General features: G+C 48.0%; 1 protein-coding gene across 2 annotated transcripts in view; it reads right to left on the bottom strand.

Moving 5' to 3' along the window:
* Positions 1-6,471: 6,471 nt before the first annotated feature.
* The window catches only part of ABTB3 (ankyrin repeat and BTB domain containing 3), a 305,219-nt gene continuing 286,185 nt past the window's right edge, over positions 6,472-25,505 (bottom strand). For both annotated transcript variants that reach the window (XM_060023901.1, XM_060023902.1), the window contains 4 exons: positions 23,387-23,468; positions 16,373-16,441; positions 14,398-14,511; positions 6,472-7,546 (listed from right to left, as the gene is read on the bottom strand). In XM_060023901.1, the coding sequence (XP_059879884.1) occupies positions 7,337-7,546; positions 14,398-14,511; positions 16,373-16,441; positions 23,387-23,468 (475 nt within the window). In that variant the 3' untranslated portion in view covers positions 6,472-7,336. The remainder of the gene's footprint in view (positions 7,547-14,397; positions 14,512-16,372; positions 16,442-23,386; positions 23,469-25,505) is intronic.

Below are 25,505 nucleotides of genomic sequence, written 5' to 3'. Positions count from 1 at the left end.
TCAAGTCTCAAGGTCACCCGGCAGCCATTTGAACCAGATGTGTCACTCATCCCTCTCCACTATCAAAGAGTTTTCAAGCGAACACAGAAGGGACAGCTGTCTTTGATTGTTCCCTTCTCCATCCTCCTGAGACCCAGGGTGTCTCTTGAGTACAGCAAGAAGCCTCATAAAACAGCCTTAAAATAAAGAAGCATTTTCTCCTTTCCTTCTACTGCCATCCCTGAAGGAAAAAGGGAAAAGAAAAGGGGCAGAGTTTGGGTACTTGATGGCAGAGAGGAGGGTCCCTTATGCAGCTTACGACATCAGTAAATACCTGTGCGATAAATACATTTGATTTAGAGCCAAAGCAGGGTCTAAATACTACCAGGAAAAGGTGAGGGTAGTATGGAGTTCTGTGAGAATAATTCCTCAGGCATAATGCAGAACCACCTAGAAAAATATAATTTGAAATGATTCCCCCAGATACATGGCTAAAACGTCTTCATGGTCCGGGTCAGAAAGAAAGGCTCGTAATAATCCACAAGATTGAAATTCCAGAAAGGCCAGATGACAGGACAAAAGCCACAGGCTGGTCTGGCAGGAGAAAGTCTTTGAGATGAACCTCTATACTCTACATCTTTGCTACTCAAAGTATGGGCCCTGGACCGGAAGCATCAGCATCACCTGGAGGCTTGTTCAAAATGCTGACTCTCAAGCCCGAACCAGCCCCACTGAGTCAGAACCTGCCTGTCAACGAGATCCCCAGGGATATGTATACAGAGTGAGTGTGAGAAGCCTTTCCCAATACCATCAGTGAGATGTTTGGAAAAGTCAGTCAATCATAGAAGGACCTCACCGCAGAGCTGAAAGGCCCAGGTGAGCCCAAGTGAGAGCAGTGGACCTCCGTGATCCATCACCAACGCTGAATTGTAGGACTAACATCATGGGACATTCCTCGATGCTGCAGGGTGAGGCAGTCATGTCCAGCTCTCAGGAGACAGAATTGTTTTCTGGGATCTCTGACCAGAGAGGCAGCTGCCAGAGCCTCTCTGGCAGAGTATGGCAGTATGCCTCACTGCCATACTTCCTGACGTGCTGGAGCATTAGGTAAAAAGGAGATGAGACACCGGGGAATACTGCTCAGCAATAAAAAAGGAACAGACTCTTGATACATGTAACATGCTTGGATGGATCTCAAGGGCATTGTGCTGAGTGAAGAAAGCCACTTACTGTATGGTTCCATTTATATAACATTCTCAAAATGACAACACTATGGAGATGGAAAACAGATTAGTGGTTGCTAGGGCTTATGGATGGTATGTGTGGAGGAAGGGGGTAGGAGTGACTATAAAGGGGTGGCATGAAGGAGATCTTTGTGGTGATGGAATAGTGATGGTGGTGGTGGTTAAACAGATCTACACACATCATAAAATGGCACAGAGCTATAAACTCACATTGTGCCAACGTCCACTTCCTGGTTTGATGCTATACTAGAGATACTTGAGATGCTACCATTGGGGGAAACTGGGTGAAGGGTACACAGGACCTCTCTGTACTCTCTTTGTGACTCCCTGTGAATCTATAATTATTTAAAAACAAAAAGTGAGAAAAACAAAAGGAGATGGTAGTCAGGAGGTCGTGATCTGGTGAGATGCATCCTCAGAGTAAAATGTCCTTGGACCCGGGTTGTAGGGCTTTACTTGGTTTCCCACCTGTTTTACCGAAGACATCATCATACACTGAGGTCCCTTTACTGAAGTCATCCTGGATGCAATCCAGTATGTCCTATCACACTAAACAGCGTCACCACCATTCTAATATATGTAATATATAATATATATATGTAGTAGGAGGAGTGTGTGTGACATGTGCCGGTCTAGGTGACAGAATCATCTCAGAAGGATTCCCATTTAGAGTTGAGAAAACTGGTCCAGGGTGGAGAAGAGGCCCAGTCAAGGTTACCCAAGTAGCTGATGGCAGCAGTGAGCCCACAGGTGAGGTCTGGTACCCAGCCCAGAGCCCCTCTGTTATCCCACCTGCAGCTTTGAGACAGCATTAAAATGCAGAACTCATCCAAAGGTTAACTCTGAAAAGCAACACCCAAAGAACGTATCAGTGACATCAGGGCACCTCTTTTAATTGCCTATTCACGTGGACAGATTGACTTTTCATATTCAGAGCTAAACTTGGAGACGTGTCCTTTTGCAGGGTTCTCGTTATCTGACTGCCTCATCAGGAATGGAACTAATGTGCAATGTGATTGCTGAGTTTGAGTTCTATTTTTTTTTTTTTTCCTGTGAAGCAGGAAGTTTAAAATGTGCTGGGTTATATTTTAAGATGGTGAAAAAATAGGCATCCTACCAGCTTCTGTAACGGCCCTGTCCAAAGGCACGTGCTACTTTATTCAAGGCATTGGCCAGCTGCGGAGGAAGAGGGGTGGCATGAAGTCTTACCAGGGAGATTTCCTGGTGGAGGGACTGGGGATGAGTGTCCACACACTGAAGTGGCAGCAAAGGACCTGAGCTTAGCTGTTGACTTGGCGAGGACAGAGATCCAGGGTGTTTTTGGTGGTGACATCCAGCAGTTTGTTTCATTTGGGAATTTATGACTCTCACTTCCTCCCCAAAGCGTGTTGGTTGCCAGACCTGAACTGAGAGTTGGCCCCAATGAGTCTGTTCCCTGCCCGGTCATTTTTGGGGCCTTGTGTCATATGAGTCACAAACGTGAGTCTCACATTCTTGAGTTGATGAGGAGTTTGGGAGAGCAAACCCCTGCAACTCTAGTACTTAGGAAATCGAGTATTTATCTGAAAGGAAATCCAGTTGAACTTGGCTTCCATTAAGTTACACATTTCTTGATCACCAACTTTGTGTTAAGGCACTGTAGTAGGAACGAGGTTGGCAATAGAATTTTTTGGGGGCAATTTCCCCACGTCGCCTGGAAGAGCAACAAAACTCAGAGAATCACAAACCACCATGGGAAATTCTGCCGTAGAAAGTTCTAGAAAGTGACTTCCCTGGTGGCGCAGTGGCTAAGAATCTGCCTGCCAGTGCAGGGGACACGGGTTCAATCCCTGGCCCGGGAAGTTCCCACATGCTGCGGAGCAGCTAAGCCCGTGCTCCACAACTGCTGAGCCTGCGCCCTAGAGCCCGCGAGCCACAACTACTGAGCCGGCGCGCCTAGAGCCCGTGCTCCGCAACAAGAGAAGCCACCGCAATGAGAAGCCCGCGCACTACAAAAACGAGCAGCCCCCGCTCGCCGCAACTAGAGAAAGGCTGTGTGCAGCAACGAAGACCCAACGCAGCCAAAAAATTAAAAAAAAAAAAAAGTTCTAGAAATGAATGGTAAAATCATTAACCTTCCTTTCCTTGTGTGAGTCATCATGTTCTCCTCTCTACTCAGTCTTAGAAATTCGGAACGCTTTTTCTCCGCTACTACAAGCAGAGGCCCTGTACAGAATACCTCCTCTAATCCTCCCAACAACCCTGTTCACTAGTTATTTTTAAACCCAATTTCTCAAAAGAGGAGAATGAAAACTAGATGGCGTAATAACCTGTCCACTGTTTTCAAAGTGAGTCAGGGGCTGAATCAGCTGGGAAAGGGAAGGTTTCAGGCCTGCACTGGAGCCTGACGTCCAGCAGTGGGCGCTGCACAGAAGGGCTGGGTGAATTTCTCCCCGACTTGAACGCTGAAGCTGACAAGCTCAGGAAACGGTCTGCTAGCGGGGGAGGGTGTCCACGTCGGGGCGGGTGGGAAGGGGAGGTAGGAGTGGGAGGCTGTGAACACTTCTCTGACCACTCATATGTGACTCAAGCTGGCGAACGTAGGGCGAGGGGCCGGGGGAGCTGCGCACTGGATTCTGAAGAAGGCTGGGAGCCCAAGATGGGTGAAAGAGGAGATTTTCCTCAAAGAATTGCCTAGGATCCTTACCTTTCACCCACCCTGAAAGCACGAGGCCTGAGGTTAGTAAGCGCTGTGTGATAACAGCTTTGATGAGACAACTCTGGAAGACACATCACCCAGCTGGAGGAACACTTCTGCCTGGGGCTTCCCAGGAAAGAAACGCAAGCTACAAGAGTCACAGGACTCCAGAGTCCCAGGGGTGGAGAGACTCTGGTAGAGGCCTGACTGCACTTTCCTCCGGCTTCTGCCTGGGCCCCTCTCGTGTTGGGAGCTCACACCTTGATCTCTATTTTGGGTGGAGAATCCTCCTTCTTTTGGGGAGAACGGATGGCACCCAAGCATGGTGTATGTAAGACCCTTCCCACGTTGAGGTGGGGAGGGGGTAGCAGAAGCCAAGTCAAGCCCTTCACGTTGATTCCCGGGGCTGCAGGCACACGAGCCTTCTGGTTTTCCACTGCGAACGGAAGGGGCGCAGGGGAGCTACGTGGCAGGCAGGTAGGCTCCCCCGCCTACGCCTACCCCCCCATGCTAAGGGGCCCTTGAGCAGTCGCTAAGAACAGAGGGACAAAGCCCCCTATCCCACAAGTAGAAGGCAAACGCCACAGCACACGCTTTATCTTTCCAAAAGGAACACATCACATGCCTTATTCACCCCGAGGCTACACAGGGGGTGATGCACAGTCAAAAATAAATTGACCTTCTGTTCTCCTGGCCTGACTCTGAGTTCTGGCTCCTGGCACTCAGTTGCTTGGGTTGCTTCCTAAAGAAGAAACAGACCTCGACTGCTAAGCAGGGGTGATCAGTCTTTGCCAGAGGTGCTTGTGATGTCAGCTGTTGACCAGGCCTCACTGGCCCAGGGCTCCAGGGGCTGCCTGGACCTCTCCCTGGCTTCCTGTAGGTCTCTGTGGATAGGTCAGAGGTATTCATCTCCACCAGGCCTGGGTTGGGCCCAGGCTGGGTCAGGAGCCAGAGGGGACCAGCTGGGGACTTGGTTTGACCCCCAAGGGGAGAGCTGCTTGTCCCTCCATGACCCTCACCCCTAATCCCAGAATGCTGCCACCATCCACAAATATCACTTCATGCTGCCCTTTGGGGCGGGACATGCGAGGTTGAGATAACCTGTTTTCCTCCATTCCCCCACTCCCCAAAAGCTTCATCAAGGCACACAATGACAGTCAGAACTCCATCCTTTGCAGGCGAGTTAGCTGCAGGAGGCAAGAGGCAATGACAGGCGGCACCTGTATGTCCTCTGCCTGATGGGAAGGAAATCCAAGAGTGGCACCCAGAGGTGTCTGCAGACCCAGGGGACTAGAGCTTGGTTAGCCAAGTTCTAGTTGGCAGAGTGGAAGGCAGTCAGCGACACGAGCAACCATCTTTTATCTAGCATCTTCATTTCCCTTTTTTTTTTTTCTGCAGGGTCACATTTTCCGATCTCTTAACTGAGTGAAGTTCTCAGGCTCCAACTGTGGGGTGAGAGCTCACTGGTACCATACAAACAATGCACGGCTTGGGAAAATCATTTCTTTTAATGACAGAGAAAGCACACCAAACTATGACAGAAGCCCGTCAGGAGTTGCCACTGTACAAATCAATGCCCAGAGGCCCAGAGCTAGCATCAGACATTCACAGGGAAGTCAGTCGCGGTTAAGGAAACATCCACGCAGCATCTCGGACAGGAGGAGGCGAGAGACAGCAATGACTCAGGATGTGCTGTGTATCTGTGACTTGGACTCCTCTGTAGGCAGTTTTTTTTCCCCTTCCTCATCGGATGCTGGGGGCTGGGGAGGTTTGCAAATGACCGAGTGGAAGAGAGGCCTTGTGTATCAGCATCACAGAAGAGCCAATGCTGTAGACAGATGTGGCCCGAGTACTCCATGGGTCATACCCATGAAATACGACTTGACATTGGTCCTCTGAACAATGGCTCAGGGAGCTAGTACAACGTTTGAACAGCAGCTCCTTTAGACTCTGGGGTCTGCGCACAAGTTCCCAAAGGCATGCTAGGAAATAGTTTTGTCAATGAAACTTTGCCATCCCAAAGGGTAAGAGTCATTCTCCTAGTTTTTACTGCATGTTGTCTAGGTTTCAAATGACAGGACAAGAAAAAAAAGGCAGCGACTCAAAAATTATTTGGAATATTGTGGCACTTCACTAATCTCTTTTGCTTATAAGATATGGCAAAGCAAACAGAACCCTGTCGACATAAACTCTCATTATAGATAACCCTATACTGTACACTCTCAGAATACAGAAAGAATCCATCCTATCATACATGTTTCATCTTTAAAAATAATCTAACATAGTCATATCCTCTGGCTAGTAACAAACTATGAACATCTTCTGAGAATACAGAGGAAACTCTGGGGTTAATAGTAAATTCTCTGACGTGCCCCCCCCATCCCCTATGCAGCATCATCTATGAACACATTTCTGCAAAAGCATCCCAGCATCATTCCTAACTAGGAAAGGAAATGGATATGTTAGTTTCACCAAATGGACTTTTAGCAAGAAGTGATGGGACATTTTTACCTTGGCAAAAATGAAGCACAAACATAACATTTTACAGGTTCAGGCCCATGCAAATGCATGTTTTTTTTTTTTTTATGTGGGGGGAATTTATTCTCACCCCGAAATCACGATTAGCATGCAGGTTTTTTTCAACTATTGAGTTAATTATTGGCAGTGCAGCTCTTTTGGGTAACCATGATCACTAAGGCAAGGTTATTATTTCACCTTGTGCAGAATATAGTAATATCTTCTCAGATGCATGTTTATACAGTGTAGACCTGCAACTGTATCTTTAAAAAAAGAAATCTCAAAACACAGATCCCTAAACACAATCCAGTTGAAAATGAACTGTTAAGCTTTTAGAAATATATTTTAAACTACAAGGCTACCCTGTTTTGGGGTTTTTTTTTTTAATGAACATTTTAAAAAGTTCCCACCCCTAAAAATATGCCAAATGATGTCTTCGTCATTGGTAACAGTCTCACCAATTTGCTACCATGGTTTAACTCTTGCGGAATTGCAGCTACTAAGGTAATGTGTAATAAATATAATGCTTTTCAGGGTCGGTGCAGTGAAGTTCTCCAACTGTCAACCTGGAACCTGAACGACCTTTAGTTCTCAGTCTATCTGCTGGACAGTGGTCCCTGGCAAGGGGTGTTCAACTGCCCCAGGGGTGCTTTCAGGTGAGGTCAGCTTGGCTGCCCCACGTTGGCCTTCTAGCTCTGGATCCAGCTGTAATCTGACCTGCAGGCCAGTGGCATGTCCTTTGTTTCTCAACAGGAGCTCATGAGAGCTGCATTTGCTTATTCAAGAGCAGCTGAGGCAGGAAAAGCAGCTCCTTGGCCCAGCCAAAAACAGACGCCAGGTGAGACTCGTATGTTTGTGTGAAGCCAATGCATCAGCAGAACTGGCAAGTCCCCGGGGAACATTCTTTGGACTGGACGTTTCATACAACAGAACCTTTGGAAGATGACAAGTGGATTGACTGAATCCTGATGGCCAACGTCCTCTGTAAGTCCTGGAGCACATCCTGGCCCGTCCCTTCGCCATTTTTGTCATATAGGAGCTGCTTGAATGCTTCGTTTTCGATGAGGACCATCATGTTTTTGAGAAAGTAGCCTTCGCAATATGCTGAGAGCTCCATGACTCCAAGAAACTGTGGAGAGTGGAGAAGAAGCAGGAGATGGTTATGTTTCTGAAAGCACCTGTTTTCACACGTGTTGATGGCGAACACCTGTTAAAGTAGACTGCGACAGTGGCCCCGATTCTGCATCCTTTGCTGTATTCTCACCCAGGGTATGTGACTTTGCAGCTCCTCCCATCAAAGGGCTGAGTCCATTTCTCCCTGCCTTGGCCTTGTGAGTTGCTCAGGCCAAGAGAACGTGGTTGAAGTGAGAGTTGCCAGCTCTGAGCTGGCTTCAAGTGGCCATGTGTGCTTCTGTGCTCTCTCTCAGAACCCTGCCTCTGCCTCAAAAACAAGCCTGAGCTAGCCTGCTTGCAGCTTCAACAACCACATGAAACTGACCCGACAGCGACAGAGCCCAGCCAGGATCAGCACAGCCAGCCACAGCCGACCGGCCAGCTGACCTCAGAAGCAAGGCTGGCTGAGACCAGAAGAGCCCACCCATGCTGTCAACTCATGCACTAACACTGGGTTTTGAGTCTCTTTGCTCCACTACAGATAACTGGGGCACTGACGGAGTTGCAGACACAGTTCTAATCTCTTTACAAGTATCCATTAGCTCACTTAATTCTCACAACCATCCTATGAGTGGGCACTGCCTACCTACCCCCTGTATTTAGGGCAGTGGTTCTCGACCAGGGGTGATTTTGTCTCTCAGGCGACATCTGGAAGTCTGGACACATTTTTGGTTGTCACAACTCGGGGGCAGGGGTGGAGCGTGTACTACTGGCATCTAGTGGGCAGAAGCCAGGGATGCCACTAACTACCCCACCATGCAGAGGACAGACCCCCTGGCAGAGAATTACGCAGCTCACTTTGTCAGTAGTGCCAAGGTTGAGAAACCGATCAAGAGACATAGCTCCTGACAGACTAAACCAATACGGAAGGGATGACATTGACCTGCCTCACTTTACAAGCCCAAGAAGAAGGCTTGGTAGACAGTAGCCACAATATGGATTTGTTGAATGTATGAATGAACAGTTAATTCTGAGTAGTGACGCCAGCAGCAAACACTGAGTGACAGCATATCATGTGCTGAGCACCGTGCCAGGCACTTCACGTGCATCATCTCAAAGTCCTCAAATTTCCTTGAGGCAGGTACTATTACCACCTTCGATTTATAGATGAGGAAAGTGAGACAAGGGAGTAGCTGACAACAATTCACACATGTCAAGGACAGAACCAGGAGCTGAACCCTGGTAACTCAAGTCCTGAAGGCTGTGTGTTTAACCATTAGGATGCACTGCCTCCGGCCTGATACCATTCAACCTTGGAAGCGTGCTTGGTGGAAGTGTGCTTGGTGGAAGTGTGCTGTTTGAGATGCAGAAGCAAATGTGCATACGAGGTCCGCTGTGTCCGTATTCAGACCTTTTCTACAGTTTTCAAAGCCTGTAAGTCTCTCTTTTGCAATGAGCTGGACGCTCAGTAGTTAAATGTTCCCTGAGATGATATCCTGCTGCTTTATTTAGATGCTAAATTATCTAAATTATCTAAATGTGGAATTTACCATTCTGAACTCCCCAATATGCTGTCCTTAAGCCAGAGATGCACTTTAAGCTGCCCCATGTGGGATGGTGGAATTACGATGAGGCAGCGCCAACAGGGCGATGGTGGAATGAGCGGGACACCTGGATTCAAGTTGAGGCTCCCCCACTTTTCTGAATATGTGACCAGGGCTGGGTCACTTGGCCTCTGGCTTTAGGTTCCTCATTTTCAAAATGGGAACTATGTCATTTGCATCATAGACCTGTTGAGGGGATTGAATGGAACATAGCTGATGGCAGAGTTGTCATCTGTCACACTTAGGGGATGCAGGTTAGGAAGGGAGCTAAGGGAGGGAGCTTTGGAACCTGCATGAGTTTTTAATCCAGACTTCGCCACCTCCAGCCATCTGCTGCTGGGCAAGTTATTTAATCTCTCTGTGCCTCCATATTCCTGTCCCTAAAATGGGGGAAGATAATAATACCTACCTAATAAGCTGTCGCTGGCATTAAATGAGATAATACATGGCACATTCAGAACAATGGCTCATTGTAGTCAGTGCTCACTCAATGTTAGCTGGCATGCTAAATGTAAACTATTCATAATTATTACCCTCATCTCACTCATTTAAATCCAGGGACCCACGTGGACAAACTAGGTGCCTAGGTTGGGATAAGAGGAGTTGACTGTATCTATGGAACCTAGTTCAGCTAACTGGCCCATAGAAGGAACAAGCCTGTAACCTTTTTTTCTTTTTTTTAAAACTATTATTATTATTTTTTGGCTGCATCACATGGCTTGCGGGATCTCAGTTCTCCGACCAGGGACTGAATCCAGGCCACGGCAGTGAAAGCCTGGAATCCTAACCACTAGGCCACTAGGGAACTCCCCCAAGCCTGTACCTCGAACTCACTGACACCATGTGCCAATTCACTGAGTCAATGACCTATCTTCATAAAAATCATGTGCAACTTTGGGCAAGTCAAATCACTTCTCTGGGCCACAGTTTCCCAAGCTACAAAATGAGGGGGTGTGAACTGGAGGGTACCATGCTCTGTGCATTCAGGACACGGACACACCAGGTAATTCTGTGGTCTCTGAGAGGCTTAGGGGGCCTGGTGAGCTTTATCAGGTGGGCAGGATTGTTATCACACAAATGTTCACAGAGACGCACAGCATCCTGGAGCTGGAAGAGTTCTTAGGAATGCTTTCATTCTTTCAAAATGAACCCTCCTTTTAGAGTCACAGAGAAAAGGCCTCATTGTACCTGTGGGGAAACTAAGGCTCAGAGTTGACTATCTCTGATTCTGTGGACACCCCTTACCACACCTAGCCACTTGCTTTGTATAGGGGTGTCTCTCATCACAAGTTAGTGTAATTGGAGAAGAATAAGCACAATAAGTACTTACATTTATATTTGGTGATATTTATTGAATGGTGAGTATATATCAGATGCTTGCCTACCTTTACACAGCTAATTACAGACAGAACTGGGACCAGACCTCTCACCTTCTAGACCAATGGTTGACAAACTACAGGCCTGTGGGCCACATCTGGCCCACCACCTGTTTTTGTAAATAAAGTTTTATTGGGAGACGCCACATCCATTCATTTACATATTGTCTCTGGCTGCTTTTCACTACAATGGCAGAATTGAGTAGGATCAAAGTGACAGCATGGCCTCTGTGAAAATACTTATCTGGACCTTCATAGAAGAAGTGTGCTGACCCCTGTCCTAGACAGTACCTTTTTCAAGTGCAGAGACCATATCTTACTAATTTCTTATTCAGATGTATATACACTTCCTGGTAAACAGTGGGCTCACAATAAACACTAGGGAATGAATCCCTTGGTTTCCAAACACGTGTTCTTCCCATCACAGTGCCCCGTTGAGCTTACTGCGTTAGCTTAGATTCAATCTGATGAACCAGCTTGTCCTTATTCTCAAGTTGAAAGACACCCTGAAAGGGCCATCAGAAGCTCCAGGGCCTCTTCTTCATGACTGAATAGTTCGGGACAGCTTTGCTAGCAAAAGAAAGATGAGGAAGCCATGCATTTATGGGCTAGGCTTCTCCTCTGGGCTGGAAAACTCCACAGCTGTCTCCAATGGTTAGGTGCAGAACAGAGGTAATGTTGCCAAGAACTTGTTGACATTTGAAGCATGGCTGTTAGTATCTCAACGCCTGCATTTCCTGGGGTTCCAAACCGAGTATTGGTTTCTTTTCTGTCTCTTTTACTAAACTAGCCTCAGCATGCAGCACAATCTGGCAGTAACAGAATCCACGTGGCAGGTTATCATTAGCGGGAGCTGCAGGATCCACAGCACAGGGGAAGCGGCACATAGAAAGGGCAAGGGGTGCTGGCATTGTCCCGTTCTCCATGCAAGTGTCAGGAAGGGCAGGCGTTGACCTTGGAAACATTCCAGGATGAGGCCTGGGAGGGTAGACAGAGGCTGGCGTCTGCAAAAGACCAAGCTCTGGCTGCAGAGGCACATCCATGAAAGAGGCAGTTCTTTGCCATAGGTGTTCCAAGCCTGTAGCACTAATGTATTCCCAGCCCGGGCTCACGTTGCATCCGGTGTGTTATTAAATAAAAAGAGAGCTACAGAAGCTGCCTGCCAAGGAGCCTGAAGTTATTAAAATGGGACTGTGGAACGCAGGCCTTGCTGCCAAGGAGATAGGCCACAGCAAAGCCACTGTGGATGTGGGGTTCACAGGGCAGTCTGGGTGTCCAATGGCCAGGGGAGGGGGCAGAGGACCGTGAGACTAATTGGGCCCCTTCCTGGGTAGAGAGTTTCTCTGGATGCCATTTCTCTGGATGCCAGTAACCAGTTTCTCTGGTTACTTTTTGCAAAGTAACCAGTTCAAGATTTAAAAAAAAATTTTTTTTGCTGTGTCCCAAGAAACCAGATTTTGGTAAAACCCTTACTTAACCCAAACATCCAGTGTGTGTGGGTAGACAGTAGCCTGACTGAACCTTTTGATTTACTGATGAGCAATCAGAAAATCTTTTTTGAGGATTATTGCAAGGATTATTGCAAATATTTTGAACATTTATTAGGCCAGACAATAAACACAAGGAAGAACCTGTGCTTTGGAGTGAGGCAAATCCAGGTTTACATTCTGAGCAAATATCCCAAAGAACTGAAAGAAGGGACTGGAACAGATATTTGCACACCCCTGTTCATAGCAGCATTATTCACAAGAGCCAAAAGGTGGATGCAACCCAGGTATCCACTGATGGATGAATGGATAAACACAATGCGGTACATACATGCAATGGAATATCATTCAGCCTGAAAAAGAAATGAAATTCTGACACACACTACAACATGGATGAACCCTGAGGACACTGTGCTAACTGAAAGAAGCCAGCCTCAAAAATAAGCCAGACAAATACCATATGATTCCATTTATATGAGGTACCTAGAGCAAACTCACAGAGAGAGAAAGTAGAATGATGGTGGCCAGGGCTGGGGAGGAGGCGGGAATGGGGAGTTAGTGTGTAATGGGTATCGATTTTCAGTTTGGGAAGATGAAAAATTCTGGAGATGGATGGCAGTGATGGTTGCACAACAATGCGAATGTACGTAATACCGCTGAAGTGTACACTTAGAAACGGTTAAGATGGTAAGTTTCACATTACGTATGTTCTACCACAATGGAAAAAAATCTCTGTAATAGCTGTGTGACCTTAAGCAAGTTACTTCACCTCTCTGTGCCTCAGTTTCCTTATTATAACATGGGACTAATGAAAGGGTTGTGGTGAGGATTTAAAAAGGTAATGCAACAAAGCTTTAAGCACAGAGGCCTGCACCTGGAAAGGACTCAGGGAATGTTGGTGTAAAACAGAAAATAACATCTCAAACGCAACCTGTGTTTTCACAACGAGCAGGGTAACCATTATTCACATCAGTTGTCACTCTACAACCGTGGATGTGGGAGGCATGTGTGCTGAGCTCCAGTTATACCAAAGAAGAGTGCTTTGTTTTAAATTAACTCCTGATCTTAATTTATTTCACTGTTTCTTCCCAGCAGATGCTAATCCCCCTGTCCTGAGCGCATGAACCAAAATGAAGTGGCACCTGGACACACGATTTTAATTCTCTTGGTCCCGGTATCCCCGCTTGTGAAGTGAATTGGATGAAATCGGTGGTTCACTGATTTTACTCCAGAAACTGGAGTGAAGACTGGCCTTAGGGCTGAAATCACAAAGGTTGCCCTGGAAGCCTGTTAAAAATACAGATTCCTGGGCTTCCCTGCAGAGATCTTTGGGGTGAAGGGCCACACCGAGATTCCAAATGTCTCCCCAGGTGTTGGGGCCACCTGAGTAGGAGGAATCCTTGGACTTCTCTAGGGTTGACAGCCTGTTCTCAATCTTGGCACATCTGAGAATCACCCAGGAAGCTATGAAAAAAATACCTTTTTTCCAGGCTCCACCCCCAGAGATTGATGAATTGGTCTGTGATAGGTCCCAGGCATGGGGAATTTTTTTTTTTTTTTTTTTTTTTGCGGTACGCGGGCCTCTCACTGTTGTGGCCTCTCCCGTTGCGGAGCACAGCCTCCGGACGCGCAGGCTCAGCGGCCATGGCTCACGGGCCCAGCCGCTCCGCAGCATGTGGGATCCTCCCTGACCGGGGCACGAACCCGTGTCCCCTGCATCGGCAGGCGGACTCTCAACCACTGCGCCACCAGGGAAGCCCCAGGCATGGGGATTTTAAGTGAGTGCCCAGGTGATTCTACCGTGCAGCCAGCATTGGGAACCTCAGTTCTAGCATAATGGTTCTCACCTGTGAACACCCCCGAATCACCTGGAGGGTCTGGGAAGCCATAGACGGCCAGACCTCACTCACAAAGTTTCTGATTCAGCAGGTCTGGGTGGGGCCTACAATTTACATTCCTGACAAGTTTCTGGTTGATACTGATGCTGCTGGATTGGAGACAACACTTGGAGAACCACTGTTCGAGAAGCTTGCTGCTCAAGGTGTGGCCTAGACCAGCTGCAGAGGCTTCACCTGGGAGCCTGTTAGAAACGCAGGACCAGCGCCCACCCCAGAGCCTGCTGAATCAGAGTCTGCGATGTGACTCATACGTATGCCACAGTTTGAGAATGACTGCTTTTGAAACTTCTGCTTGCTTGCTTTCACTGTGTTCTGGAGGGGCGGATGAAGGGAAAGACACCTCTTCTAAGCAGGAAGCAGACCTTGGGAGGAGTGATGACGGCTGGCCTAAATGCACAGGCCCAGCATCCGCGCTCTACCCGGACTCAGAGTGTGTGCAAAGGAAGCCTCTCCCGCGTCAGGGCACGGGGGGCGCTCGGGAAGCGAGAACGGGATCGATTACCTTGGCGTGGTTGTAAATATCCACACAGTTGTCGGTATTGATGCTCTTTGCGCAGATAATCTCACAGTGTCGCTGCAAAGCCTCCAGCTGGAAAAATTTAGCCGCAGACAGAAGCTGAAAACCATGAAAAGAGCCTGTTAGAGGTTGGGAGGTGGAAGGAAAGCAACGCCCATGGTGAGAAAACTCTTCACCTCCCACAGTGGTACCCAAGGTGAAGGCACCGGGAATAAAGTGTCGGACATCACTCTAAAGCCGGAAGGTTACACTAGAGCTGTTGCTGGCATGAGAGGACTAAAGACTCAGTGACAGAATTCAACTGCAGGGGAAGATGGCAGGGGGGAGGGGTGGGGTCGAAGTGAATCAAATTTACATTTATTACAGCAAGAGGTCAAGCAGAAATGCCTAAAGTTGTTACATCCAGAAATAAGGGTGACGCTCTTATTCCGCAAGGTGGGTATCAATGTGGCTCACTCCCTCCATTTATGCATGTCTCCACACACATGTCACCTCAGGACTCCTCCCTCCATCACGATCTGGCCCCCCTACCTTGTCTGAGTTTTCCTCACAGCCCTTCTCACACCAGACATGATGTCATGCCTGTCGCCCTCTCCAGAGACCAGGAGGGCAGGCATCTCTGTCCCTTTGCATAGCTGCTGTATTCCAGCCCTGAGCACGGCACCTGGCCGTGGAAGATGCTGAACAGAGGCTCTGGGGAAGAAAGGGCTGAAGCAAGAGTTCAAAGGGATTGCCTTTGGGGAAAGGACTGGGAGGATGGGGTGGGGGGTGGCTGGGTGAGGTGCTTTTTATGTACTGTAAAGCTCTTCTGTATTACCTACATGATTGAAATGTATGTTCATTATTTCAATTTGAAAATAATTTTTAAAAAGGTTTACAAAAGAGTCTGAGTCCTCAGAGTGTAGTTTAGTCCTGAGGTTGTGACGAGTCAGAGGAGCTGTCCAGAGAGACAGGAGAGTAACTTTGGGGGGCGGGGGAGTGACCACAGAAGGTTTCACAGAGTAAGAACAAAAGGATAAATGGCCCCCAGTGAACACACAGCCCCTGTGACACAAGCCAGGCACTGTAGTAAGCACCTTACAAATAGAAACTCTTAAGATCTTCAAAACCCAATGGGGTAGATATTGTTATCCCCATTCTACAGGTTGGGAAACTGAGGATCAGAGAGGTTAAATTACTGCTCCAAGATCACACAGCTCAGAAGGGGTAGAGCCTGGATCTGAACCCAGTCTGGCCCAGAGCCCATGTCTGAACCACCATGTGGTGTCACCTCTTGAACAACTCATAGTGTTCTGCATCTCTCATCAGCCACCCTGGACTTCAGGCACCTGAATGGGCTCCTGGCTCTCTCGCTCAGGAATATCAAAGTGATTTTGGCTTCTGGTTCAAAGCTACCAGCTTTGACACGAGTTCCACTTCTAGGAAGGAGCAGGGAGGGCAGAAGAGGCAGAGTTACGAGAGGTGGACAGGAGACAGGGAGAGCCAGGGAGCTGCAGGAATGAGGGGCCTGAGTGAGGCCAGGAGAGCTTTGTAACTGGTGCTTGGCTTCTGCCTCAGTGGACGTGCTGAGATTTGAGGAATGCTTTCAGACCATATATTTCTCTTACAAATGACAAGGGAGAAGTCGTCAAAGATAGTTCCTGATGATGCTATTTGAGCCCCAGCTGTGCCTGAAGCTAGCGCTAGCCTCAGACTCTTCAGTAAATTTCCTTTCCTCCACCCGCCAAAGCCAGTTAAAATTGGGCTTCACTCAGCTTCACTCAGTTGCTATTGAAAGGGATCAGACTAGCGCACCCAGCGCCCCAGGCTTCCAGGGGAGGGGCTCTGATGAGAAGCCCCTAGGAGATCTAAGGAGGCAGGCAGGACCCCAAAGCCTGCATCCAAGTGAAGACCCAGCACAGCCTCCCCCCAGACACCGCCCGTGCGTGCCACCCACTCAATGACACAGCGGATTCCTTACCTCCATGATCTCATTGTTTTTAATGAGAAGCGACTCTGGGCCACCGTAGTAGAGGTACTGCATGACCAGCTGGAAGACAGAACACAGTGAGCAAAGTGTCAATGGCACACAGACACAGTCATCTTGAAGCCATCCACTCAAACCCTCAGGCTGGTTCTGAGTCCCTGTATGACACCCCTGTTTAAGGGCGGCCATTCCCGCCGGATCACTGCCTTTCAGGAGAAGCTCCCTTTAAACGTTTCATAGGCTGAATAGTTTTCCTTACACGTGCTGCCATCTGTCTCCCTGTGGTTCATCCTCAGGGCCAAATTAAACAGTTCTAAGCTCTGCTCTCCAGGATGGCTTTCCCCCATCTATGAGCGATAATCACGGGTTGTCCTCCTACCTCCCACCCCATCGAGCTGCCCAGAACTGCAGCACACGTGGTGTGGCTGAAAGACCCTACACCAGCGGCAGTCCCCCTGGGAACATGGCCCGGTTTGACTAGAAACCTCTTGTTTAAGTTCCAGAGGGTGACTGAGCCACGGTGAAACCACCTGCTTATTATAACTTGACATCAGGGGTCCAGGGTCTCAACGTTTCATTGATGGTGTGAACTGTCCAAGCCAGGCTTTGTACATGGGACTCAGGATGCGGGATGGTGTGCAGGGTCCCAGAGCTTTGCAGACTGGTGTCCCTCAAGTAGAATGAAGCCTAAGGATGTGTTAGTATTGGCTGTCACCACCTCCCATGGAGCTGAGTGTAAAGTTTTTAGGGGGTGTGTATCCTTCCCAGTTGGCTACTGTCTCCACTACTCTCTAATGTTTTCTGCCTGCCTGTATGACACGCTGACTTTACCTGCCTGGGCTTAATAAAGGTGTGTTGGAAAAATCTGTAGACTGTTACATTCCATTTTGGGGCGCCTATAAAATGAGGTGCTTGGACTGGGCTGCCCTCTATGGTCCCTTCAGGCTCTGAGAGTCTGTGACTAATATAGAACAGTGGTTAGGAGCAAGGAACCTGGAGCTGGGCTGCCTCAGCTTCTGATCTGCCTCTGCCACTTAAAAGCTGGGTGACCTGAATTAAGTTTGGCTCTCTGTGCCTCAGTTTCATCATCTGTAAAGTGGGGATAATATGACCTACGTCATGGAGTTGTGATCAGGATTAAATGAGTTAATATATGTAACAGGCCTAACAGGGGCCTGGCAGGTGCATGGCAAGAACTCAATAAATGTTAGCTCTTCAATTTTCTCTGCAGTTGAAAAATCTTCTTCCAGGAGTGCTTCTGCCATGTGCTGCCACTTTCTTACTCAGGCCATTTAACATCCTTTGTGACTGATCTCAATCTACTTTTTGCATGTGTGTTTAAAGTAATCATTTTTCAGCTCATATAACTCAATAACAAAAAAAGACAACCCAACCAAAAACTGGGCAGAAGACTAAAACAGACATTTCTCCAAAGAAGACATACAGATGGCCAATAGGCACATACTGCTAAATATTAGAGAAATGCAAATCAAAACTATAAGGAGGTGTCACCTCACACAGGTCAGAATGGCCATTATTAAAAAATCTACAAACAATAAATGCTGGAGAGGGTGTGGAGGAAGGGAACCCTCCTACACTGTTGGTGGGAATGTAAATTGGTGCAGGCACTATGGAGAACAGTATGGAGGTTCCTTAAAAAACTAAAAATAGAACTACCATATGACCCAGCAATCCCACTCCTGGGCATATATCCAGAGAAAACTCTAATTCGAGAAGATACATGCACCCCAATGCTCACAGCAGCACTATTTACAATAGTCAAGACATGGAAACAACCTAAATGTCCACTGACAGATGAATAGACAAAGAAGATGTGGTATATTACTCAGCCACAAAAAGAATGAAATAATGCCATTTGCAGCAACATGGGTGGGCCTAGAGATTATCATACTAAGTGAAGTTAAGTCAGAGAAAGACAAATACCATATATCACTTATAAGTGGAATCTAAAATGACACAAATGAACTTATTTACGAAACAGAAGCAGACTCACAGACATAGAAAACAAACTTATGGTTACCAAAGGGGGAAGGGGGAGGGGGAGGGATAAATTAGGAGCTTGGGATCAACATATACACACTACTATATATAAAATAGATAAACAACAAGGTCCTACTGTATAGCACAGGGAACTATATTCAATATCCTGTAATAAACCATAATGGAAAAGAATATGAAAAAGAATATGTATAACTGAATCACTTTGTTGTACACCAGAAACAAACGCAACATTGTAAATCAACTATACTTCAGTAAAACAGTAATTGTTCAAAAAACATGTATATATTATTTAGTTGTATTGAAATAGAGTTCATATGACACAAAATGCTTTGATCTAAAGTATACAGTTCAATGGTTTTTAGAATATTCACAATGTTGTGCAACCATCACCACAATCTAATTTTAGAACATTTTCAACACCCCCAGGAAAAACCCCACGCCCACCAGTAGTCTCTCCCATTTCCTACTTGTGCTGACAACCACTGTGATTTGCCTGTTCCGGACATTTCATACAGACGGAATCATACAGCATGTGCTCTTTTGTGTCTGGCTTCTGTCACTTAGTGTGAATGTTTTCAAGGTTCACCCTGCTGTCACATGTATCACTTTCTCCTCTTTTCTATTGCTGAACTATATCCCGTTGTGTGGATGTACCACATTTTGTGTATCCATTCATCAGCCGATGGACATTTGGGTTGTTTCCACTTTTCTGCTGTTATGAATACGGCTACTATGGCTCAGTTTACTTTTTCAGATCTCACCTGCCACTCTGCCCTTCTCGCCTCCTAACCTTGATAACATCTGCCTTTTTCACTCTGACCGCTCCCAACCATTTGCCTTGATCAGAACCTACCACCACCGTCTCTTTCACTCCTCTGCTTTTGCCCACGCTGTTCCCTCTGCTTGGATGCCCTTCCCTTCTTCTCCACCTGTTGATCTCTGGCCCCTCCTTCGGGATCTAGCTCAGTGGTCACCTCTGTGAAGCCTCCTCAGATCTGCTCAGATCTCTCAGCTGCCTCCCACCCCGTGCCGGGCAGCCCATCACGCGTGACTGCAGTGTTACTTCCCGCTGGAGTCTGAGGGCACAGACTGGGTCTCGTCCATCTCTGCCTCCCCAGTGCCTGCCCTTCCTCTTTTGCATTTGAGTCTGGCCACCTGCCTGTTGCAGAGATGGCGGTGCTTTAATGGTGATGGCTGAGGCTTTGTGAAATGATATCGTAGCGTTATTTACCCGCCCCGCCCCCCCAAACCTGATGGGTCATAAGCATCTAAAACACCACATCGGTGAATGCTGGGACATTTGCTTTATTAAAATCCATTTATTCCCCTAGCATCTCTCTTTTATAAAGGCCAAACCAACAATAATAACGGTAAGAGCCATAATAATAACTGTCCTGAACACAGGGCCGCTCCAGTTACAAAGCATGTTATCTCATTTCCTCACGGTTGGGTTGTTGACTTGAAATGCTTCTTTCAAGAGCATGGATGGAGAACCTGGGGCTCATGGAATTTAAACTGGGCTGAGCCATGTCACCTTCAGACTCGGCCAGCACAAGCCTTTCCCGCAAGGGGGCGGAATGGACCCTTATTAGGCCAAAGGGCCTGTTTATGGAGTTGTTTTTCTTGGCAGCGGTCCGCCTGCATGAAGCAGGATGTAAACGGCGTCCACAGCCTCGTGGAGGCCCTGCTCCCAGGTGCAGCCTCAGCTGCATGGGGCTCTTGCCCGTGTATGATGTTAAATATTCTTGCAGGGAGGAAACTCAAAGCTGCCTCATTTACTAAAATTCTTCTGTTCAGCAGGGAAGTGAAGTGAGCAGGCCCCTGGGAGCCTCCTTCTGGGTCAGATTCAGCCCTACTTGGCCTATTTTGAGCCACAAATGAGGCTTTTCTTCTTTTATGGGGAAGGGGCAGGCACATGGAAGAGTCCCCAGGGCCTGCTCAATCTTCTCTGCCCATTACAGTAACTGGAGGCTAATGTGGCCGGGAAGCCTAATCCAGCCAAAAGCAATTACAGGCCTACGATTCCTCTGGGGCTGTGCCTTTCCACGTAGGTGTCTCATTTAACCAGCTCCCACAGCACACATTTATTGAGTGCCTACTACAGGCCGGGTTCGGATGACAAGAACCTCCCCAATTAGTCCCATGCTTGATGGCGTACGTGCTCCCTCCATGAGCACTTGGAGAGCTGGGGGGCACGTGGTTTCCAGCATCTGGCTCATGCTCCAAATGCTAATGGACCTTTCCTCCGGGCTGGGCGATTTTTAGGGAGGACCCAAGGCCCCAGAGCAGGGAGGCAGTTAAGAGGTCAGGTCTGGGAGTCAGCCAGGCCTGGGTCTGAAGCTCAGCTTGGCTGTGATGAGCCGTGGGAGCTCGGGCCACTTCCTCTACCTTGTCTGCTGGGTGGGAGAAGAGCCACCTGGAGGGGGAGCTGGGAGGACTGAATGAGACGATGTGGGGCAGTGGTGCTCGGAGTGGCTCCCTGCAGCAGCATCAACATTACCTGGGATCTTGTAAGAAACGTGAATTCTCGGGCCCCACCCCAGGCCTACAGAATCAGGAACTCTGGGGGGCGGGGCCCAGGAATCTGTACCTTAGAGAGTTTTCTGCATCTTAACAAGCAACTCCCTTCACCCCCCCAGCACTTCCCCTGGAGTTTCTGACGCCTCCTAAATTTCGAGAACCACTGTAGCTTAGAGCACTGGTTCTCCACCTTGGCTGCACACGCCTCTGGATGATGGCAGAGGGTGGATACTTCAAAATGCTGATGCCTGGGCCGCAGCCCAGATTCTGATTTACAGCCTGGACACTGGGGATCGTCAAAGTTCCTCAAATGATTCCACTGCTCAGCTGAGGTTGAGAACCACTGGTTTCGAGCCCTGCACGTAGCTGGAGCACATGAAATGGGAGCTGCTCTTATTATTGTTCCTCTTTGGACCAGACTGGGTGCAAATAATGGCTCTGTCACTGACCAGCACTAAGTTCTCTGGGTCTCAGTTTCCCCACCTCTAAAAGTGGCAAGATTAATCCAGATAACCACATGCAAGCAAAGGTCAGTGCCTCATTCATAGTTGGAGTTAAAAATGGGGAAAATGAGGCTCAGAGAAGACAGTGTCTTGTGCATGGTTATTCCATAAGGATTCTTTATTTCGAAGTTTCAACATAACCAAAGGAATGCATCTCTAATGGTGGAAATACTGACACCTCAGTGGGCTTTAGGGCTTTAGTGTGAGGTCATGGGGGCTTCCTGGCAGCCCTCTGAATCACAGGATCTGGGGAACCAGGGTCAATCACCAGTGGAGGGAAGAACCATCATCTGACCAGCCACACTTGGCTTATAGTATGTGGTTCCAATGCATCTTTTCGATCTCCAGTATACCTTAAGACACAGCCGAATGGACTATTATCACTTTCCCTCAAATACACACCGCGATTTCCCACTTCCGTGCCTTTGTTTATGCTGTTTCTCCCTCTGGAATACCCTCTCTCTCCTATTCACCAGATGAGGAAGCTGAGGCTCAGATAGTCTGGGTAATTTGTTCAAGGTCACACGAGGGACAATGGTTTCAAACAGGGGAATGCAGCTGTTTAAACTGGGGAAGGTAGCATTTAGATCCTGAAACGCAGCTCTGTCCTTCAAAGCCCAGATCAGGACCTCCGCCCTATGACCCTGGTTACGGCCGTGCTTGCCTCCTGCTTATGTCTGAGTGGTCTCCTCAACCCTCTTGGAATGTGAGCCTCCCGAGGGCCAGCCTGAGTCTTACCCACATTTCCCCAGGGCTGTCCTTCCAGAACTGAACCAGAGGAAACAGATCCTGTTCAGAATCCTATAAACTCCATCCCCAGACCACCCACATTGGCCGACTAACCCTGGCTGTGGGAAGACAGCACGGAGGGGCCACAGTCTCCCCGGTAGGCCCCCTGCTGTACATAAGCAGCCCACCAGCCTCCATGCCCCCAGTGAGACTCAGAGCTTCAGAGATAGGGCTGCAAGGCCAGATGGGGGTGTGAATTTCTCCTAGCGGCGAGAATTTCTCCTAGTGGCGAGAATGTCATTGCCAAGGCTGGATTTATGAATCAGGCATGAAATCCAGGGCCAGATGGCTTCACAGGCAAATTCTACCAAACGTACAGAGAAGAACTTATACCAATTCTTCTCAAACTCTTCCAAAAGATTGAAGAGGAAGGAACACTCCCGAAGACATTCTATGAAGCCACCATTAGCCTGATACCAAAACCAGACAAAGACACCACTAAAAACAAGAAAAAAAAAAAAAAGAATCAGGCATGAAGAATGGAGGAAAAGGGAAGAAAGCTACTGTGCCCCCTTAGAGGCGCCCCATAAACCAAACGGTATTGATTTCAAATGCAGGGAGACATGGCAATGTCATCCGGCCTCTGACAAACCTTCCTTTCCTATTTACATTAGGTTCAGACCAATGTTAAAATGACCCTGGATTCCCTGAAGTCCACTGGTTCCTGATCACACTGGGTTCAACCGCCTTTGGGGACTTCATACCTGCTGTTCTCTGCCTAGAATGTTCCAATTCCCTTTCTTAAGCCCTAAGCCTCCCCACGGTTTGCCAGCTTCTCCTCAGCCTGCAATATTTCAGCGACGCCTCATCCAGGGGCCTTCCCCAGTCTCCCGGGTCTGAGTCGCCGTAGCTTGTTGGTTCACCCCTCTCTCATGCACAGCCCACTTTATACTGTAACTCAGAGTTACCTCCTCTGGACTGTGAGTCCCCAGGAGAAGAATGTCCTTTATCCTTGTGTCTCCAGGTCCCAACACAGTGTCGGGCACATAGTAGGTGCTCAGTTAATGCTGTGGGCATGAATGGATGGTAAGTGGGAGGGGCAGTGTGCGGATGGGGGCCAAGAGTGCAGGAGCTGATGACTCAGTACAGTGGCTCATCCACAGGTGGAGGGTTGGAGGGACCCACCGGTGCCCTGCACCTACCGGCAGGGTTCCAGGCCACAGCAGGGGCTTACCTGAAAGATGGGGTACTTCACGTATCCGATCTCTATGCAGGTGTTGTCATTTGTTGGTTTGTTAGAGAGGAGGGCTTTGAACCTGAGGAGGAACATAAAGAGGGAGATAAGAAGACTCAGAAAGACATCAACAGCTTGCAAGAGACTCAGCTCTCTGATGACAGAACACGTAATGTCTTGTATCCCCTCCCACTCTGAAATACAATGACATATCCATAGATGGTTTAACATAATGCTCCCCCTTCTGATATGATACCATAATTCAATCTGAAGTTAAAACTAAAACTCTAAAGTTAAAAAGTGTTTGGAACTGTTAAATTATTTCTCAAACAGGTGATTGGAAAAGAACAAATGTCTTTTAAAACCCCGTCCACCTTGTAGGGCCCATCACAAAGGCTGCCTTCTTCCTGGAGTCCTTCCTGATTCAGGCCTCAAGCTCCTCAGGCGCCCACGGAGCTCTCCACCTCCCTCTTCCCCCCCGCCTCCCACACAACCTTTGCTCCAAGAGGGCAGGGACTTCTGCCATTTCTGCCTCTGCTGCCTCCTCAGAGCCTATGCCAGGCTGGACCTGATGCACTGTAGGTATTTAATCAACATCTGTGGATTACCTAACCATCTCCCCATGTGGGTGATCTTCTGTCTGGGGTTTGAGGTGCATTTTCCTGCCACTGACTAAACTAAGCTCCTTGTGGGTAGAGATGCAGTCAGTGGAACACATGGATACTCAATACATTTAGAAATAAGCTAAGCTGTGTCTCTTTTTATAAATTAAACTTTAAATCTGAAATAATTTTAGATTTACAGAAGAGTTGCAAACATCATACAGAGACTTCCAGGATGCCCTTCACCCAGCTTCCCCCGATGTTACATCCTACACAGCCATGGTACCTTTGTTGAAACTAAGAAAATAACATTGGTACAATACTGATCTAGTTCTTCTATGGTGTCACAACCGAGAACCTTGCAAGGGACAGTGTATTTTTCTTGCAGTGGCAAAGCAGACATTTGGGGTATTAGGTTTTGGGGGGACACCGGAGATGCCAGGAGGCTTTTAGGAACCCAGGGAGTGTTGGCCACACAGCTTCATTAGTGACCTGGAAGTGGGTTCCGTTTCTGGATCCCAGTGTCCTTACCCTCTGCTCACCCCCTGGCAGCCTGCCTTCTCCTCATTCAGCATCACTTGCTTCTCTGCCCACCTTCACCGATCCCTGTTCAGGTCCCGGGAAAATGCAGTTCTAAATGGTCAACTCTATCTCTACTCAAATCAAAAGGAGAAGCAAGGGCTGTAGCAGAGCTAGCAGGGACGGTGTTATACTACTGTCACTCCAGAGTCAGGGAAAAGTAAGGTTCAGGACCTCTGTGTTTTGGGTGGCTTATGTCAAAGTTCCCTGATATTTGGAGAGCAGGCCTTTCAAGGCTTCTGTGTATGAGCTTTCAGGCCGCATGAGGACACCTGGCTGAGGGAGCTACAATCCAATCCACGCTCTGCTCACGAAGCTCTTTGCCCGATATGTGCCCCGTCTGCCTAGAGGAACGGTGCCCTGTCTAAGCCACATCATCAGGCTGCTGATTATGCTAGTGTCAGCCCTGTACTCTTTTTCCGAATTGTGGTTAAACATGTAACATAAAATTTACTGTATTAACCACTCTTAAGTGTAATGTTCACGTGAAGTGTGCTCACATCGCTGTGCAATCAGTCTCCAGGACTTACCCTGTCCCCGTTAAACAACTCCCCATTCCCCTCTCCAGCTCCACCATCCCCACCCCTCTACTTGCTGTCTCTGTGAAGCTGATTACTCTAGGTTCATATAAATGGAAACATACAGTAGTTGTCTTTTTGTGACGAGCGTATTTCACTTCACAGAATGTTCCCAAGTTCATTCATATTGTAGCATGTGTCAAAACTGCCTTCCTTTTTAAGGCTGAACAACATGTATACACTAGGTATTTTTTAATTCATTCCTCCACTGATGGACTCCTGGGTGGCTTCCCCCTTTTGTCTTTGTGAATCATGCTGCCTGAACACGGTATACAAATGCCCTGTACTCTTGGATCCTTGATTTTGAGAAGAAAACCTGCCAGTTCAGTGACGATACCACCCGAATTGAATTTCAGAGAA

The sequence above is a fragment of the Delphinus delphis genome, chromosome 11, assembly GCF_949987515.2.
Source record: "Delphinus delphis chromosome 11, mDelDel1.2, whole genome shotgun sequence".
Classification (NCBI taxonomy): Eukaryota; Metazoa; Chordata; class Mammalia; order Artiodactyla; family Delphinidae; genus Delphinus; species Delphinus delphis.
The sequence above is the reverse complement of the archived record's forward strand: the minus strand, read 5'-3'. Positions and strand labels throughout refer to the sequence as shown.